We start from the raw sequence: 17,162 nt of genomic DNA on the forward strand, positions 1-17,162 counted from the left end.
AGAAGCTATGCATTTTGCATGACTACTGCACCTTTCATCAAAGTGCAATAAGAAAAAGAAGAATCCGCTGCTTCCAGTGCCAGGCACATGTTCTTTAGTCTGTTTCTTTAACAGAGCCATACAAGTTTTATCAAAGAGATCACATAATATTCATGCACAGATTATGCTGTTTATGTATATGTATAACTAAGTCCAGCTTTAACCTCATGACCTCAGTCAGGTTTTGTCTTGTTTATTCTTTTTTTTATGTATTCCTCATTCTTTAACTTCTTCCCTTCTATTGTCATCTAAACCAGTGGAATATAGGCTTTCAATTCATTTTTACTTTGAAAAGTCTTGAATGAAATGCTACTGTATAGAAATATTAAATTTAACAGGGACAAACACCTCTCAAAGTCTCTTCATACATTTTCTTTAAAAACTATAGTCGGTATAAATGATTAAACACCAACACCAAAGTTCGGGAGATGATGATCCTCAGACAAAAGTAAATGTAACCCACAGTCTGTTCCAGATGAATGTTAATGTGAAATGAGAAGCGAGCAGATAGTGTAAATGGTGATGAGGGCTGGTTTTTTAGCACTAGCTCGTGTCATGTATGTTTGTATAAATGAGGTATTGTGTGTCGTCTGTGTCAGTACTGCAGCTAATAGGAGCGTTACCTCACTGACATAAATTTGACTGAATGTTTGAAGTAAACATCACTTCTCGGAACGTGGAGATCCATTTGTTTCATTTGAAGAAATGTATAATTTAATATGTTTTTTTTTTTTTTTTCATTTTTAATTGAATGCATTTTTCATATAAACACACTGATTCACTGTGAAGTATTTTCTTCATCATCTTTTCCAAATGCACCACACATTCAAATATACATATACAAATCTGAAATCTTGTAGGCCATTTATCTTGTGGATAAACTTTAAGAATTCCACTATGTCTATCATGTTGGTAACAATAGTAGCTATATCTATCTATTGTGCAAATAGCCAACTTTGTTAACAGTGGCTATTTCACAAACTTAACCCAATGTTTCTCAAGCAATTTATCCATATAGTGCAAATAACATCGATTTTTATTTATTTATTTTTAAACTTTTTTATGTAGAATCTATTACTATTTGCACTTACTGTAAACAAGATGCCATTTGTACTTGTTGCAAACATAACACTTAAATAGAATACCCTTTAAAGGTACGGGGTCAATAAGATTTTATTCAAGGATGAATTAAGTTGATCAAAAGTTAAAGTAAAGTAAAACAGAAAATAGTTATTTTATACTTAAAGAAAAAAGGTCACTAGGCGGTACCTCTTCAAAGGAGATATATATATATATATATATATATATATATATATTATATATATATATATATATATATATATATATATACATACATATACACAGACACACACATATACACACACATACACACACACATATACACACACACACACTTTAGGTACTAACATGTTAAGCACTAAGGTACAACATCAAATGTATTTTTACGGTTCTAATATTCAAATAATAATACTAATATAAAGGTACAAAAGTGTACCTTTTAGCTTTGCCCCAGTAACAACTTTGTACCTTTTTTTCTGAGAGTATAGTAATATTTCACAATATTACTGTATTTACTTAAATTTTCATCAAAGAAATGTTTTTGGGAACATGAGAAATCTTAGAAACTTTTTGTAAACACCCCAAACTTTTTGAACCGTAGAGTAAACTGCATCTGCTGAAGGTTTTTTCCAGGAGTCCTGTTAACTAAGACTTTAATTACTAACTTTAAGGATGCAGATTCAGTCTTATGTTGAGGTGATCACAATGATCTTTTATTACCACTGTGCTCTTGAGGTTGATTCAGGGGAACTGTAGGTCCTGTGAAAATGCCCAAGGTTAAAGATGAACTAGTTTCATGGAATCTGACAAAACCTTATAATGGTATCCTCTTGCAAACAGGTAATTTCAGCTTTGTGGTCAGGTGTGACAAAGTGTTCATTTGGAGTTTTCTTAATTCTTTAGTTCTGGTTTTGTTTGTGTCATCCTCATTGTAAATGACCATGACTGTGTAGAATCAACACAAATCCCAAATGACACTTTAATAAAAGAAGCCTGAAGGAGAGACAAGCTTTGAGTACTCTTTCTATAATCGATTCCAGATAGGTCCATATCAAGTTTTTGAGTTGATAAAATTCAATTCAACCAATATACCTGCTTGTAAATGCATCTGGAAATTCAATTACACTTGTCCTTTTTAGAAAGCTCTTTTCGTGGGATTCAGTGTTTTGGAATAAATATAAAGCACAAAATATTTCAGATAAAAATATAACTACAGTATTTTACAAGACACTAGGAATTATTTTCTCAGCCTCGTAAAATTATTGCCCATATTTGCTTTGAGTGGACATGTGAAATGCAGTTACAGTTCTAGGGCATGTTAAACAAATATGGTCATTTGATTTAGCTCTTTATTTTACACAAAATGTAACATATGACAGTGAAGCCCAAACCCTAACTCTTGTTAGGCCTAATTTGTACACTCTTAGAAAAGCCTGCTAAACAATATTCTTTAAGTCACTCTTTAGCTCACAGTTCACATTCAGTCTGTCGGTTTATATGGTTACTTTTGTTTATTTCTACAGAACATTAACAATATTTGACCTCATACAGTTTAAGCAGAGATGAAGATTAACTGCCTTAGTGCTATGTTAGCTAGAATGCTAATCTCTGACAACATGAGCCAGCTTTGTGCAATACAGCAAGCAGCTTACAGCTGATGAAGAGAGAGAGAGAGAGACAGAGAGAGAGAGAGAGAGAGATAGATAGATAGATAGATAGATAGATAGATAGACAGATAGACAGATAGATAGATAGATAGATAGATAGATAGATAGATAGATAGATAGATAGACAGATAGACAGACAGACAGATAGATAGATAGATAGATAGATAGATAGATAGATAGACAGATAGACAGATAGATAGACAGATAGCAGAGGGGTGCACATTACGGTAACAGGCTAACATCAAATGACACCAGGTTGCAGACGAGTTGACTAAAGTTTGTTCTAAAGAGAGAAAATACTGACCTGACTGACTATAAGTGCAAATGTAACTATGAAATATTGCTTGATGTTTTGCATGACAGAATATTTTGACCAGAAACAACAACGACGGCTAAGTGTGATGCATTCAGTTTACAGTATATACTGAGCATATAGAGGTTATAGCTATTTCAAAAGCTGTTTACAGAGCCTTATGAATGGAGACGTGGGATTAAAAAAAAAACTTAATTTTTCCTTTCATTAAAGCAAAAAAAAATGGTGCCGTCTATCAATATTCTGTATTATTGGCCATATAGTGCAAATGTGGAGGAGTGGATTTGTAAATCTGAGGACACCTTTTGGTTTCTTTAGGTCATCACAAATGTTATCACAAAGATGTAAACAAAAAACGCTTGTTCAGACAATTCATTTAAACCACAGGTTAAGGTAGTGACATCACCGTCTGACTGCATCATCAAATCAATCTGTGATGTCAGTGAAGTGCAAAGCATTGTGGGTAGGCAAAACATGTTACCAGGTAAATGTGGACTCAAAAAAGCATGTTTACACGATCTCGATTTCCCTCTCAATACCCACATACTTCAATGCATCCGCTTGACTGTACCTAAGAAGCAGGAAAAATCTAATTAGATCACAAAATAAAATGAAACTGCATATATGTGAGTGCATTAGTAATGTAACAGTATTACTGAAACAAACGAAACATACCTGTAGTCAAAAAAGAGCTCTTCTCCTCGCTGTATGGCTCGCTTAGCAAAGATTCCAATGCGGTGATCACCATTAACCATGACAACTGTAATAATAACCAACACCAAACCAACGTGCTCAATAGCTTCAACTCAAAGTTTGTACTTTGATATTTATCTGATGAAATAAAGTACCTTTTGCGTAACAATTGGGGTTGACAGAGTGGTTGGCAAATCGTATTTTATTCCCTTTTCGAGTGGCATCCACTACAAAGTCTGGAATGAAATAAAACACTATTTTAAAAAACACCAAATTGATATCTAAAAGACAACAATAATATAATATAATGACATGAGTGAAGCCAATACCATTGTTCAAGTTGAACAGAAAACTGGACATGTACTTGTCGTAGATTCTGCCCCTCCTGTCTGCTTCATCCTGAGAAATAAGTCACACACACACACAATGCATCAATCAGATCACTAAGAATACAACTTTCAGACACATTACATCTAGTGCTCATCATTAGGGGTGTGTGTGATTTCCACATACCTCTCCACAGTACTCAGAGATGAACTCATTCTTCTGGACAGGCTCTTTGATAAATGTACCCCACCCTGCAACATCAGATGGGGCCAGGAGCAGATGCTGGCAAAAAAGTTAAACAACATTTATATCACTAAAGCATCTTCTGTATCTATTATTTCCCTTTGATTATCAGCATGTTGGCATACAATGTTGGATAAATACTAGATAGACAGATACAGAATGGTAGAACAATAGAATGATAGAATGACAGAGCAATAGAACAATAGATAGATAGATAGATAGATAGATTTATCTTTTACAGTGGCACTAGAATGTACTTCATACCTTCTTGAGTCCTCTCTGGATGCTGCAGTTCTTACAGGAGACCTGTTTGCTGTCCCAGTGGTCTGCGGCCCCACAGGTCATGCAGAGGTCAGGGTCACACTCCCGCACTGCCAGGTAACATGGACACTGCTTGGTGTTACACTGAGTCTTGCAGCGACAGCCAGGAAACCGATTCTGACCTAGAACAAAAACCCAGAGCAGAACTTAAAGCGCCCTGTGAATGTTTGAGCTTTTCTTATGCCTGAAGTAAATGGATATTCAAAGTCACATAAAAGTCAAAATGGTACAATGATTTGTTAAAGTGTGTTATTTCTTCACTGCACCACTAGTGGTCTGATCTTGTTTTGTTGGTGCCCCCTAGTGGTGTAAAGATATGGAAATAGGAGCAATAATTGAGCATTGGACAGAAATATGGAATTTTATAGACATTATATATCTACACAATAAAATATTTTGTAGTGTAAGATAAGATAAAGGGAGAGAGAAAGCAAAAACTTTATAATATATACAGTAAGAACTCCAATAGCTTTTCTTCAAATTCTTAAAAAGTGCTTGTTTTCTTCCCTTTATTTTAGAACAGTGTAATACTGTATACTTGAATTTGAATATATTTCATGTGTTTGCATTTGTGTTGAACTCACACTCCCGATCGCACTGGCAGAATTTCTCACAAAAGTTTTGTGTCATCACACATGAGCAGGAGCTATCACACGGGTGCTCAGGGTGGTCACACGGCTGATAATTGTACACTTGATTGGATGAGTTGTCTGTAAGACAAATAGGAAGGGAAATAAAAAAATTCATTCTGAACAAAGACTTTTTCAGTATGGTTCCAGCCATTTGTGATTACTACATAAATATATATATTTTTTTTAATTACTTTTTAGAAACTGCACTCATAAAGAGCAGTTATGTTAACATTTTACATTAAGGTTTGATCAACATGTATTATGAACAAACACCAATTACCTTACTGAAAAGTGTTACTGAAATTTTAAATTTGAATAATTTAATAGAAATTAAATATTTTAGACCTGAATTATATTGCTTATAATTACTTTGATAACAAACAGGCCTAGCCATTTATGTACAAAATTCTGGCAGCATTTTAAACACTTACAAATATTTAAAATACTTTAAATATTGCATTACAAACGGAAACGTTTTGATAATATTCTTGTCATTCTATACTGTTCAATATTTGTTTACAAAGTCTTAAAGACTTTGTTTCTGTGTTAAAAAGTGAATAAATGATTATGTAATAAGCACATGCACTTGAACAAACCATTAAAGTGATCATTAATTCAGTATATTGTCTGACTACTAATCGCCAGCCAGAATAATCTCCCTAACTACAGACATCTCCATGGATTTTCCTTCTGTTTGTCCATTCCCGGACCTGGACCTCGTCTCGGTCTGCTATAGAAATTTAGAGTCTTACCTTTCTTCAGCTTTACCCATAACCAAAAAAAAAAAAACAAACATAAACAAACTCTAAAGCTATAATTTTAGTATCCTGTGCCTGTGTAACATCCAGCTTATTACAGCCTGAATCTAACTGCCAGATAAGGGTGTGTTAACATCTTGCCTGTGCTTTCGTTTTTTCTTCTGAGGTGAAATTCCACCATCCTCCAGCGGAACACGGTGAATCAGCATCTCTTTCACTGCAAACTCGTATACCTGACACAAATTCATACACAAGCACATAAGGCAAAGCATTGCAACATGTTACACTCACACACACTGCATCACAATCCCATGAACACTTAATTGGCGTTAGTCAGAACTTTGAAACCAAACCAAGATTTAACCACTCATTATCATGTTGATCTTTGCCATATGAGCTCTCACACGCACATACACACACAAACACACGATCAAAACAACACTCCTCTTGAAAAAGATTTGGACCATTTCCTAAATGAAAGAAAAACACATGATTTGAGGTAATCACATTTGCAGTGATGCAAACTGCAGTCTTTCTGGGAAAAAACCCACAGGCACATATGCACACAGTTGTATATTTGAATACACACATTTTGTTGTCTCTGCTTTTGAGTAAATACTGTAGAACTTTTCATACATTTTAATTCACTTTAGATCTGCATTAATAAACTCCTTTACCAAAGAGTTACCAAAGTGTAAATTTTTCAAAATTGAGATTTATACATCATCTGAGTAAATAAGCGTTCCATTGATGTATGGTTTATTAGGATCGGACAATATTTGGCCGAAATACAACTATTTGAATATCTGAAATCTGAGGGTGCAAAAAAAATCTAAATACTGAGAAAATCCCCTTTGAATTTTCCAAATGAAGTTCTTAGCAACGCACATTACTAATCAAAAATTACGTTTTGATATATTTACGGTAGGAAATTTACAAAATATCTTCATGGAACATGATCTTTACTTAATATCCTAATGATTTTTGGCATAAAAAAAAATTGATAATTTTGACCCATACAGTGTTTTTTTGGCTATTGCTAAAAATATACCCCAGCGACTTAAGACTGGTTTTGTGGTCCAGGGTCACATTTGTGTGCATACCTCTCTACATGTCTTGGTACCAATGAGTCGTGCAATAGAGCAGAAGTTGTTGTAATATGTGCCGTGCAGGACTCTGAACAGAGACTCCTCTGCTCCGCTCCACTGAGAAGGCGAATCAGACTCCTCCGCTCCTTCCTCCCCTGGTCTCATTTTGGCAGGACTGGGACACCGAGAGTTACTGTCTGACAGACAAACATGAACACAGCTAAATGTCAGGTTTTCATCCCAACACTCTTTACTAAATTAAATCAGAACTGACGAGCGGCTGCTGATATTTGACATTAACTCATTAAATGTAAAGTCCATACTATTTTGTCTAAATCCTCTACTGTTAGAAATTTAGGGTCAGTAAGATTTTTAAAGAAATGAATACTTTAATTCAGCAAGGATGCACTGAGTAAAGATATTTATCGTGTTCGGCTGATGAGCAGATGGTGTACCTGTACTGGTACTGATACACTGTGTATGAGTTTGCAATGAGGTCGTAAGGCATTCTGAGCTGTTGTTAGTACATTGCTCTGTGGTTACAAGGGTGTTTTGGTGGTTTCTACAAACATCTTCAGTGATGTCTCTGTTGCAATTTAGACAAACAGCTCACCATGGGACAAGAGTTCTTTTTGGCAAGGGAAGATTTGGCTGTGTGTTTCATCTGTGTTCTTTTGGTCTGGATAAACTGTTAATGCTTTATTTGCTGTACATTAAAGTGTGGTGTACCTGAAGAGCTGGTGGTCTCGTGGTCACTGTCTCCTCCTTTTCCCTCTTCACCGGAGCCTGAGGGGGTGGGGCCACATGAACTTGAGGGGCGGGGCTGTCGCCGTCGGCGTCGGGGCCTTTGAGACCTCTGCATGTTTTGATCGGCAAACTCTTTTGCCCCTTTCTGTGACCAAAGAATGAATCAAGAGAAATATAAATACTCAATTCTAATTTAACGAAATTATACATTTACAGCAAAGTAGAAATAGTAATACTTTAGTATAGGGACCAATTCTTACTATTAACTAGTTGCTTATTAGCATGCCTGTTATTAACATAATGGCTGTTTATTAGTACTCATAAAGCTTTTATTTATTACATGACCATATTCTACATCCCTAATCATACCCAATACATAACAGCTACCTTATTAACTATTAATAAGCAGCAAATTAGGAGTTCATTGAGGAAAAAGTCATTGTTAATGATTTGTTAATAGTGAGAGTTGAACCTTAAAATAAAGTATGACCTTAGAAACACTTATGAAATTGTTATGTACTTAGAAAGCTGTACCTGCAGCAGAAAGCAGTCCAGTCCACAGGGCTCCGTCTCCATTCGGATCTCTTTATTCTTCCTCTTATATACATTAGGAGATGCATGGAAAGCTGAGCACAAACAACATGGTCAACACTTGTCAGTGTTAATATAGCATAATTATAATTATACTAAATATAATGTAATACACATCTGACCACCTGCCAGCAGATCATTTCAGACTAACTTTATTGCCAGGTTTAAACAGGGCTAGATCTACTGATGAAGATTGTACAATATGGTATCATAACTGAAAAGTATTGCATTATACATAATTAAGGGACATGCACTGAAGGACAGATTGCAGAATCACTCTCTCCATTTACATAAACACAAAAAGGCAGAAGACTAGAGAAGGACATTATAATATCTTACGGTGCAAGAAGCAGTCATATTTAAAGCAGCGGCGACAGAAAAGTGTGTGAAATGAGTGTAGACTTTGCTCTCTCTGAACAGATTTGGCAAAGGGGCCGTCCATGTTAGGCGTGCAGAGAGGAGGCAGCTTCACAGGGCTGGGTGGCTCCAGGAGATCCTTATACCTGCAAGAGAGAGAGAAAAATACAGCTCCATTATTATTTGTAATAGCAAAACAAATTGAATTGAAACTACAGTAAAAAGTTTGGGGTTGAAACAAGTCTCTTATGCTTACCAAGGCTGCATTTATTTGGTCAAAAATACAGTAAAGACTTTAATATTGTAAAATATTATTACAATTTGAAATAACTGCTTTCTATTTTAATATAATTGTGAAATGTAATTTATTTCTGTGATGACAAAGCGGAATCTTCAGCAGTCATAACTTCAGTGTCACATGATCCTTCAGAAATCATTCTAATTTGCTGCTCAAGAAACATTTCTGATTATTATCAATGTTTAAAAAACAGTTGTGCTGCTTGAAGAAATTGAAAGAAACTGAATTTATTTGTAATAGAAATCTCTTGTAACATTCTTAATGTGTTTACTGTCACTGTTGATCAATTTAATGTGTCCTTGCTGAATAAAAGTATTAATTTCTTTAAAAAAAAATCTGACCCCAAGCTTAAAATGGTGCAAATTTGCCATTATTTATTCATCCTCATGGTGTTCCAAAACCATATTTACAGCTGTAGTCACAATGAGCTGTTGTGCTATGTGCATTTAAGAATTATTTCTGCGCATTTTTGGTCCAAAAAAAAAAAAAGAAAAAAAAAAAAGTATGTCATACAATTTTGGCCTTAGTAAAATGATGACAGAATGTTCTGTTTTGGATGAACCTACTCGTTTAAAGTGCTGAATTTGTTTTACACACATAACAGGCCATTAAATATGACTCTCACAGATTTCTCCCAGCAAGCGGAAAGAAATAAAATGAGCGCAGCTGGTGGAATGAACAATAATGACATGAAACTGTAAACAGTTGGATGATAACACAGACTGTGACGGGTTTTTGTTTCCACTGCTGCTGCGGGGGCTGCACAGCCAGCTGACAGCAGAGCCCGAGGAGCTTCCCATGAACCTTCATTTACCACAGTTTTAAGGTGGCATGACATATTCTATCCTAGACATGTGAAGAATGTGCATGCATGCTAGGTTTGCCATTATGGTGAATTAAAGCTTTTGTTCGGGACTGCATGTAAAGTGTGCAACTCTGAAATTGATGCAACTGGACTGAACTGGAAAGGACTAAAGCAAGCTAATGTGTTTGTCCAAACAATGGAAGACAGGGGAGAGTTCAGAAAAAAAAAAAAAAAACAGTTTAAAAATAGCAGTTAGTAAAATACACACATAACATTTATATATACTAAAGTTTCCCTTTAAGAATACTAGATATTGACAGATGGTGCTGGATCAGCCTAGCTGTTAGTGTACACAATCTAAATGGTGTGCATTTGGGGGAAGCCAGTTTGAATCTGGACTGCCTAATGTCCTGATCCCATTCATTTCTAAAAATTGAGGTTAAAAAAAATTAACAAGGTGGCCTACTTCTCCTTCAGCTCCTCCATGGTGCCTTTGTATGGAAACATGGATGCGATAGCTGTGAAAATCTTGTCGTGAGGAATCTTCTTATTGGTGGAGAGCTCTCTTCCTAGTGAGGGAAATGCAAAACTAAAATCAGAATTTTCCTGAATGTAACTTTTAAAACAAAAGTAGAATAGTGCATGGGCTTATGTACTGTATATGTGCATGTGTAAGGGTCAGGGTGTACCGTAACTCGATACTGTCCTAAAACAAACTGAATGAACAAACAGGTTTGTCCGGCCCTTACTGGGAACAGAGGTGACGCTCAGAGCAAGCAATTGCACATAGACACAGAGGCTGATCTGATTTCTTTTAAAAGTTAATAAAATTGAATAATCTAATTAAACAAATAATGATTTTTGAATGTATCATATATTTTTACATGTAATTTTATTGTGATAATTATTCCATTATTTTGCTTCTGTTCAAAACCAACTCACCTTCAGCAGGTGACTCTTCTGGTCATCCACCTCCACCTCCCCCCACCCCTCCTCCTCCTCCTCCTCCTCTTCCTCTTCCTCCTCCTCCTCCTCCTCCTTCTCCTTATTCTCTGTTCTCTCTGAGGGCTCTTCCTCATCCTCTTCCTCTGGGTCTGAGTATTGGCTCAGTGCCTCCACCAGCTCTTTAAAAATCTCATCATTTATGAAGCCTCCTTCTGTTATCAGGGTACAAGATACTTACATACACCACACTGCTTGTCTAACATTCACATGCATGTGATATACTGATTATCATGTAAACTACTGTTCAAAAGTTTGGGGTCAGTACTATTTTTTTTGTTTATAGAATCAATCAGCAAGGATGCATTAAAGTGACCAAAAATAACAGTAAAGACATTTGTAAAGTTACAATTTCTATTTCAAATAAATGCTGTTCTTTTGAACCTGCTACGAATCTTAAAAACATGTTTCACAGTTTCCTCAAAAAACATTAAGCAGCACAACTGTTTTCAACATTGATAATATGAATAAATGTTTCTTGAGCAGCAAATCAGCATATTATACTAATTTCTGAAGGATCATGTGACACTGAAGACTGGAGTAATGATGCTGAAAATTCAGCTTTGATAACAGAGGAATTCTAAAATATATTCAAATAAAAAAACAGCTACTTTAAATTATAATATTTCACATTATTACTATTTTTATTGTATTTTTCATGAAAAATGCATCCTTGATCATAAGAAACTAACAAAAACTATTAAAACAATGCCTTTAAAACATTCAGGGCTTTCCAGAAGAGTCAGCTTAGGTCTAGCGACACCTCTGGTCATGTGTATAAATACATATTGTGATGCTCACCTCTGTCTCCATGCACCCCGTCATAATTGTCAATTAGCTCTTCCAGGAAAGCTTCATCCTGTTCCAACACCTCGTCTCCCATGTAGGGAATATTATGCAGAAACGTCTCATCTTCCACCTCAAGGAAAGACATTTATTTGTTATTTTATTGATTAATATAAAAACATGTTCCATATATATTCATGGATCAGTGAGGTTCTTCTAATGAGAGATAAATGCACACTGATACTGTAAATGTGTGTTGTGGGTGGGAGTTCTTGTGTATGCCTATATTTGTGCCTGTAATTGAGTGTAGGCGTTTAAAGATGCACATCCTCGTCTACCTGAGAGATGATTTTAAAAACACTGCTTAGAGCTGTCAGAACATGTGAATGCAATGCTGCAGGGTGACCTACTTTTGAAATGACCACTGTCATAAAAGAATGCTTTTCTTCTATTTTCATCTCTCTCTCCTTATTTTTCTGCAGACGCAGGCTTCTAATGATGATCATGATTGAGTGAATTTTATGTGTGTTACTGTGTATGTGTGTGCACTTATTTTCCACATCCAGTACCATGAAGTTCTGCTGCAAAGGGGACCAGGAGTACATGAATGGTATCCCAGCAACAGTTGTCAAGGGACGCATGGCAACTGCCTGGTTCGGAAAAGATGGAAAGCCAGACTCTACCATGCACAACTGTGATTGGACAAGAAAGGGAAGACAGGAAAACAGAAGACAAGTTAAAGTGTCACTAAGAACTATTAGAGGACCGTTAAATTGCTTTATTCCTGCATATATTAATTAGCCAATGTAATTTGAATACATTAATCTTACATAAGTTGTATTTGAATATATTTTCCCCAGAGTTTACTCAAGGATTACTGAATATAAATCTAAATAAAAAAATTATTTGCATGTATTATTAAAGGAAATATTCAACCAAATTCATTAAAATACTGACATCATTAAAATTGTTCCAAACCATTATGACTTTCTTTCTTCTAGGAAAAAGAAGAAATATCAAGAATTAAACTGGTCTCTCCTTTCCATGCATTTTACAATAAATATTAACTGAGGCTTTCAAGCTTCAGAAAGGAAGCAAAAGCATCATGAAAGTAGTCCATACAATGCATGCACTGTATTCCAATCCCGAATCTCCTGAAGTCACATGATAGTTGTAAATCGTTTGAGTTAAGTTTTATGAACTGGATTAAATGATTTGTTAAAAAGATTTGCAAATCAGTCACCAAAACTTCTCTCATGAACATGGAAATGTGGGCGAGAACAATGACTTACTTCATATTTTGTCTGTTAATCACTCAAACATTGTATTGCACTAATTGTACAGACCATTTTATGATATTTTTTATGCTTTTGTTTCCTTTTTGAAGTTCAAAAGCTTCACTCATGCTTAATTGTAAAAAAAAAATAATAATAATAATAATAATAATAGTATTTAATATGTCTCTTTTGTTCACAAAGAAAAAAAGTCATAATGAAACAACATGAGGGTGAAAAATAATGAAAAAATTTAATCCCACACCAAATCAGTGACAAAAAAGTCATTAGATCAAGAAGAATTGAAATGGGACCAAATGTGTGCAAAGGGAAATTACACTTGTGACCAAAATCATAACCCACTAATCAAAATATTTGGTTTGGTTTTATCTAAAGAACATCAAGTGTGGGATTGTTTTCCAGTGCTGTTGCATGAAGGATCCAGCTGTGCAGGTATGTTGAGCAGTCTCTGTATTCCACAGAGAGCTAAGCTCTGCTCTGCCCGCTGGCTGCTTTTATTGTGGATATCACAGGAGTTTTAGATACTGAGTTCTGGCTTGGCAAACATACAAATACATTTTTGGCAACAGAGCAATTTAATGGGGGGGGGGGGGGGCACTTTGCTGCATTTTACTGGCCTGCTGATAATATTTGCCCTGACTAATTAATTAGAGGTTAACTGTACCACAGTCAGTCCGTTAATGACATCATTAGATTGATCTAAACACTTGTCAGGTAGGATATGATAAAGTAGGTTCTCCAGGAAATGGAAGGCGAACGGTGGCACATGATCATTAGTCATACTGGCATTTTGTTAGAATAAATTATGTTTGGAAAATGGCAAGGCAAAGCTGACTATGTATTGATTCGGCTCATAAATCATCTGGGGGGACAGTCTTGTGCTGAATTAGCAGGGGCAATTCACAGTAAAGCTATCTAGATGCAAGATGATTGACACTGGTTAGTGGTAGTCAAGGCCCCCAGCTGGGTCATTCTTGCCTTTTTGCAGGGCAGAGAGCCACTGGTTGTGGACAGAGGAATGGACTGGATTCGGAGCTTGGACCATTCCTCATTCAGCAGCTCAGTTCTTCCTTCAATCTTGCGGCGATTTGACTGGAAAAGAGCCTGTGAAAAATACAGAGTTTCATAGTTAAAAAGGTTGAATTATTTTAATTGAAAGCTAAGATGCATGCAATTAGAATGGCACAGAAAACAAATCAAGGAAGAGAAAGTAGAATGATGACAAAATTCTAAAAGAAATACACTACCGTTCAGACGTTTTTTTTTTTTTTAAAGAAGTCAGCTGCATTTATTTAATGAAAAATAATGTAAAATAGCATTGTGAAATATTATTACATCTTAAGTGTTTTTTTTTTATTTTAAAACATTTTAAAATTCATTTTAAAAGTAATTTATTCATGTGATGCAAAGCTGAATCCTTAAGAAATTATTCTAATATGATGATTTGCTGCTCAAGAAACATTTCATATTATTGTTGCTATTTTTGAACTGAAATATTTTGTAACATTATTAATGTATTTACTGCCACCTTTGATTAATGCATCCTTGCTGAATACAATTATTTGCTAAAGAAAATTAATCTTACCTACCCCAAACGTTAATGGCAGTGTATATTTAAAAAAATAAAAAAAAAATTTAAAAAATTTTTAGAGATGAGAGAAAACAGCAGTACAAGTTATATTAAAAGTGTAAAGGAAAGAAAAGTAAAACAATACTGTAATAGACCTTCTACCTTGACCTCCTCAGCTTTGCGGAAGCGTTTCAACTGTCTTAACCTCATGTACTCAGACTTGACTCTCTTCTTCCATTCGAGCAGACTGCGGGGGGGCTTTGCAGTGCAGGACCGGGGACCTGACACCTCCTCCATCATCAGCCTCACCTGGCTACAATGCACGGGAGCACTACTTATACATGGGACAAATGCACATGCAGCTGAGCTCACATTCAGACAACACTGGAACAAACAGTAAGTTTAAGGATTTTATCAAATTTACAACAAACTTGTGATGTAAACTGAAATATTTCAGGCTGTTTTTAAAATTTTCCAAAAGTCATATAATATATATTGTGTGTGTGTGTGTGTGTGCATGGTGTTTTAATTATTATATCTAATATAATATATTACACATAGTAATTATTATATATAAATATAATATGGTGCACAAAATCATCTGTACTGATTCTCGTAAATCCATAGATTCATCTTTATGGGAAACATATTCTCTGGGACGTGAATAAGGGTTCCCATCAGATGTGACTCATTCTCTTTCACACACACAAACAAGGGACCTATAAATTGCATGACTCAAACTTTATCATTCAGTAGTGGCTCCATATAGGATTCACTCACTGCCCCCTGCAGTTCACAAAACACAACTAACATTCCGCATCTCACACACACACCATTTAAAGGTCTTTAATTCAGATCAGTGCTTCAGATGAACGAAACACGCCAGAAACCACTTAATGGAAAAGAAAACGACAAGAGGGAACGCGCTAGCTGCCACAGAGCAAAACTGGCTATGCAAATCGCATCCAAGTGAGACTGTGTGCTCGGAAAAACACGCGCTCCTGACGAGCACACATTGGAAGTGGGCGTGTCTCTCTCGCGAGCCCATGTCACCACGGTGCGGATAAGTGCGTAGTACACTTTTCACCATTTCTTAACCCTCCAATACTGTTTTCTCGAACTTTCGAGGAACTAAAATGAAATATAAAATGTTGTTTGGGAACGAACAGCGTGAGGCTACACGGGCCACGAGCGAAAGCGTTTATAATGAGGACGCTAAGCTTCAACAACGCCACGCGTTGAAAATACTTGCACGAGACACTATGAAGCAAACGATACACGCCGAGACGATTTAAACATGTCGTGTGCAACATGCTCCGTCTCTCTTGCACATGCAGGATAACGATACGGAGACGTATCAGTTTGAAATACCTTAAGAGTCCCTGCTCCTTCCTTTTAAATCCACGCGAATCAGCCTCGGCTCCAAGTGCGCAGCAAAGAAGGTCCGCGTGCCCAAAAACGTCCTGTAGTGAAAAACGGTGTTCTGGCTACCGACCCACTGCAGATGTCGGTGCCAGAATGCTTGTGTTGACGAGCGCAGGGGATGTGAGAATTCCTCGGTCGTCCGTAAGCATGTCGAGATTGTAGTTGTACAGTTCAGAGCTGCGCACTTGGTTGGCACGGTCAGAGCACAGGGTGACGTCTTTATTATGAACATACTCCAGCTCTCTTTGGCTGGACCACAGGCTACGAGTGCGCTGAGGAGGAAAATAATAATGCAACTCATTTTCTGAATAATTAATAGCCTGGATGCAAACATGTGCATGACCTCTGACATTTAGTAAGCTTCGTTTAAAATTTGATAAATCGATTAATAACGATTATCCGTCTATTATTATAATTATTATTGAATAGTTCCATAGTAGCGTGCTTTATAATGTTCATTATAAATTAAAATGCACATTTAAAAAAAATATTTTAAATATATCAAAATAAATTGCTGATGACGGAAACAGCTTGCATATAAACCATTTTTAGTTTGATTTACTTTATAGCAAGATACCTAATCAAATGTATTGACGTATTATGTACACGTGGATGTTAATGTATGCAGAGACCGAAGTCTCCGCGCAAAGGGGCCTGGCTTGAGGATCCAATGCTTGTTGTTTTTGCACGGCTCCCTTGAGATCCGCAGCGCTTAGCATGTGCTGTTTTCCTCCGGAGAGCGAGCGAGGACAGCGTGGGGGCCGCCCGCCACGCGACGCGGAAGCCACTGCCCTTCTCTGCACGTCACACGTGACCCAACGAGGACGCGCTTGAATGGACGCGCTCGAGAGATGGTTACGCAGAATGAAAAGCAGTAAAATGCTTTATGCATTTACCGCTCCCTGGCCCCAGTTATATCAGTAATAGGCTGCTACTATTAGTGATCCCAATTACTGCTATTGCGAATATTATTTAAAAATAAATAAATACAGATAAAATATAGGCATAGTAAAGTAATGATGCAACTGCAAATGCAATAATAATAATAATGTTATATTATGTTATATAATTTAAGGATACATCTCGTAGTAGCACGCTTTCGACAGATGTTTTGATATTTATGAA

At 36.2% G+C, this 17,162-nt stretch overlaps 1 protein-coding gene across 1 annotated transcript; it reads right to left on the bottom strand.

Moving 5' to 3' along the window:
- Positions 1–2,450: 2,450 nt before the first annotated feature.
- On the bottom strand, positions 2,451–16,751 carry LOC109057529 (histone-lysine N-methyltransferase EZH1-like). Its single transcript, XM_042722234.1, has 21 exons — positions 16,615–16,751; positions 15,984–16,309; positions 14,775–14,925; positions 14,021–14,146; positions 12,317–12,439; positions 11,763–11,880; positions 10,948–11,116; positions 10,426–10,548; positions 8,839–9,002; positions 8,443–8,534; positions 7,891–8,053; positions 7,177–7,358; positions 6,213–6,306; positions 6,068–6,094; positions 5,268–5,393; positions 4,627–4,805; positions 4,306–4,401; positions 4,122–4,203; positions 3,948–4,028; positions 3,775–3,859; positions 2,451–3,670 (listed from the first exon to the last, which is right to left on the bottom strand). The coding sequence occupies exons 3-21, from the start codon at positions 14,910–14,912 to the stop codon at positions 3,610–3,612; spliced, it is 2,229 nt and encodes a 742-aa protein (XP_042578168.1). The 5' UTR covers positions 14,913–14,925; positions 15,984–16,309; positions 16,615–16,751; the 3' UTR covers positions 2,451–3,609.
- Between the last annotated feature and the right edge of the window lie 411 nt (positions 16,752–17,162).

The sequence above is a fragment of the Cyprinus carpio genome, chromosome A3 (genome assembly GCF_018340385.1).
Source record: "Cyprinus carpio isolate SPL01 chromosome A3, ASM1834038v1, whole genome shotgun sequence".
NCBI lineage: Eukaryota > Metazoa > Chordata > Actinopteri > Cypriniformes > Cyprinidae > Cyprinus > Cyprinus carpio.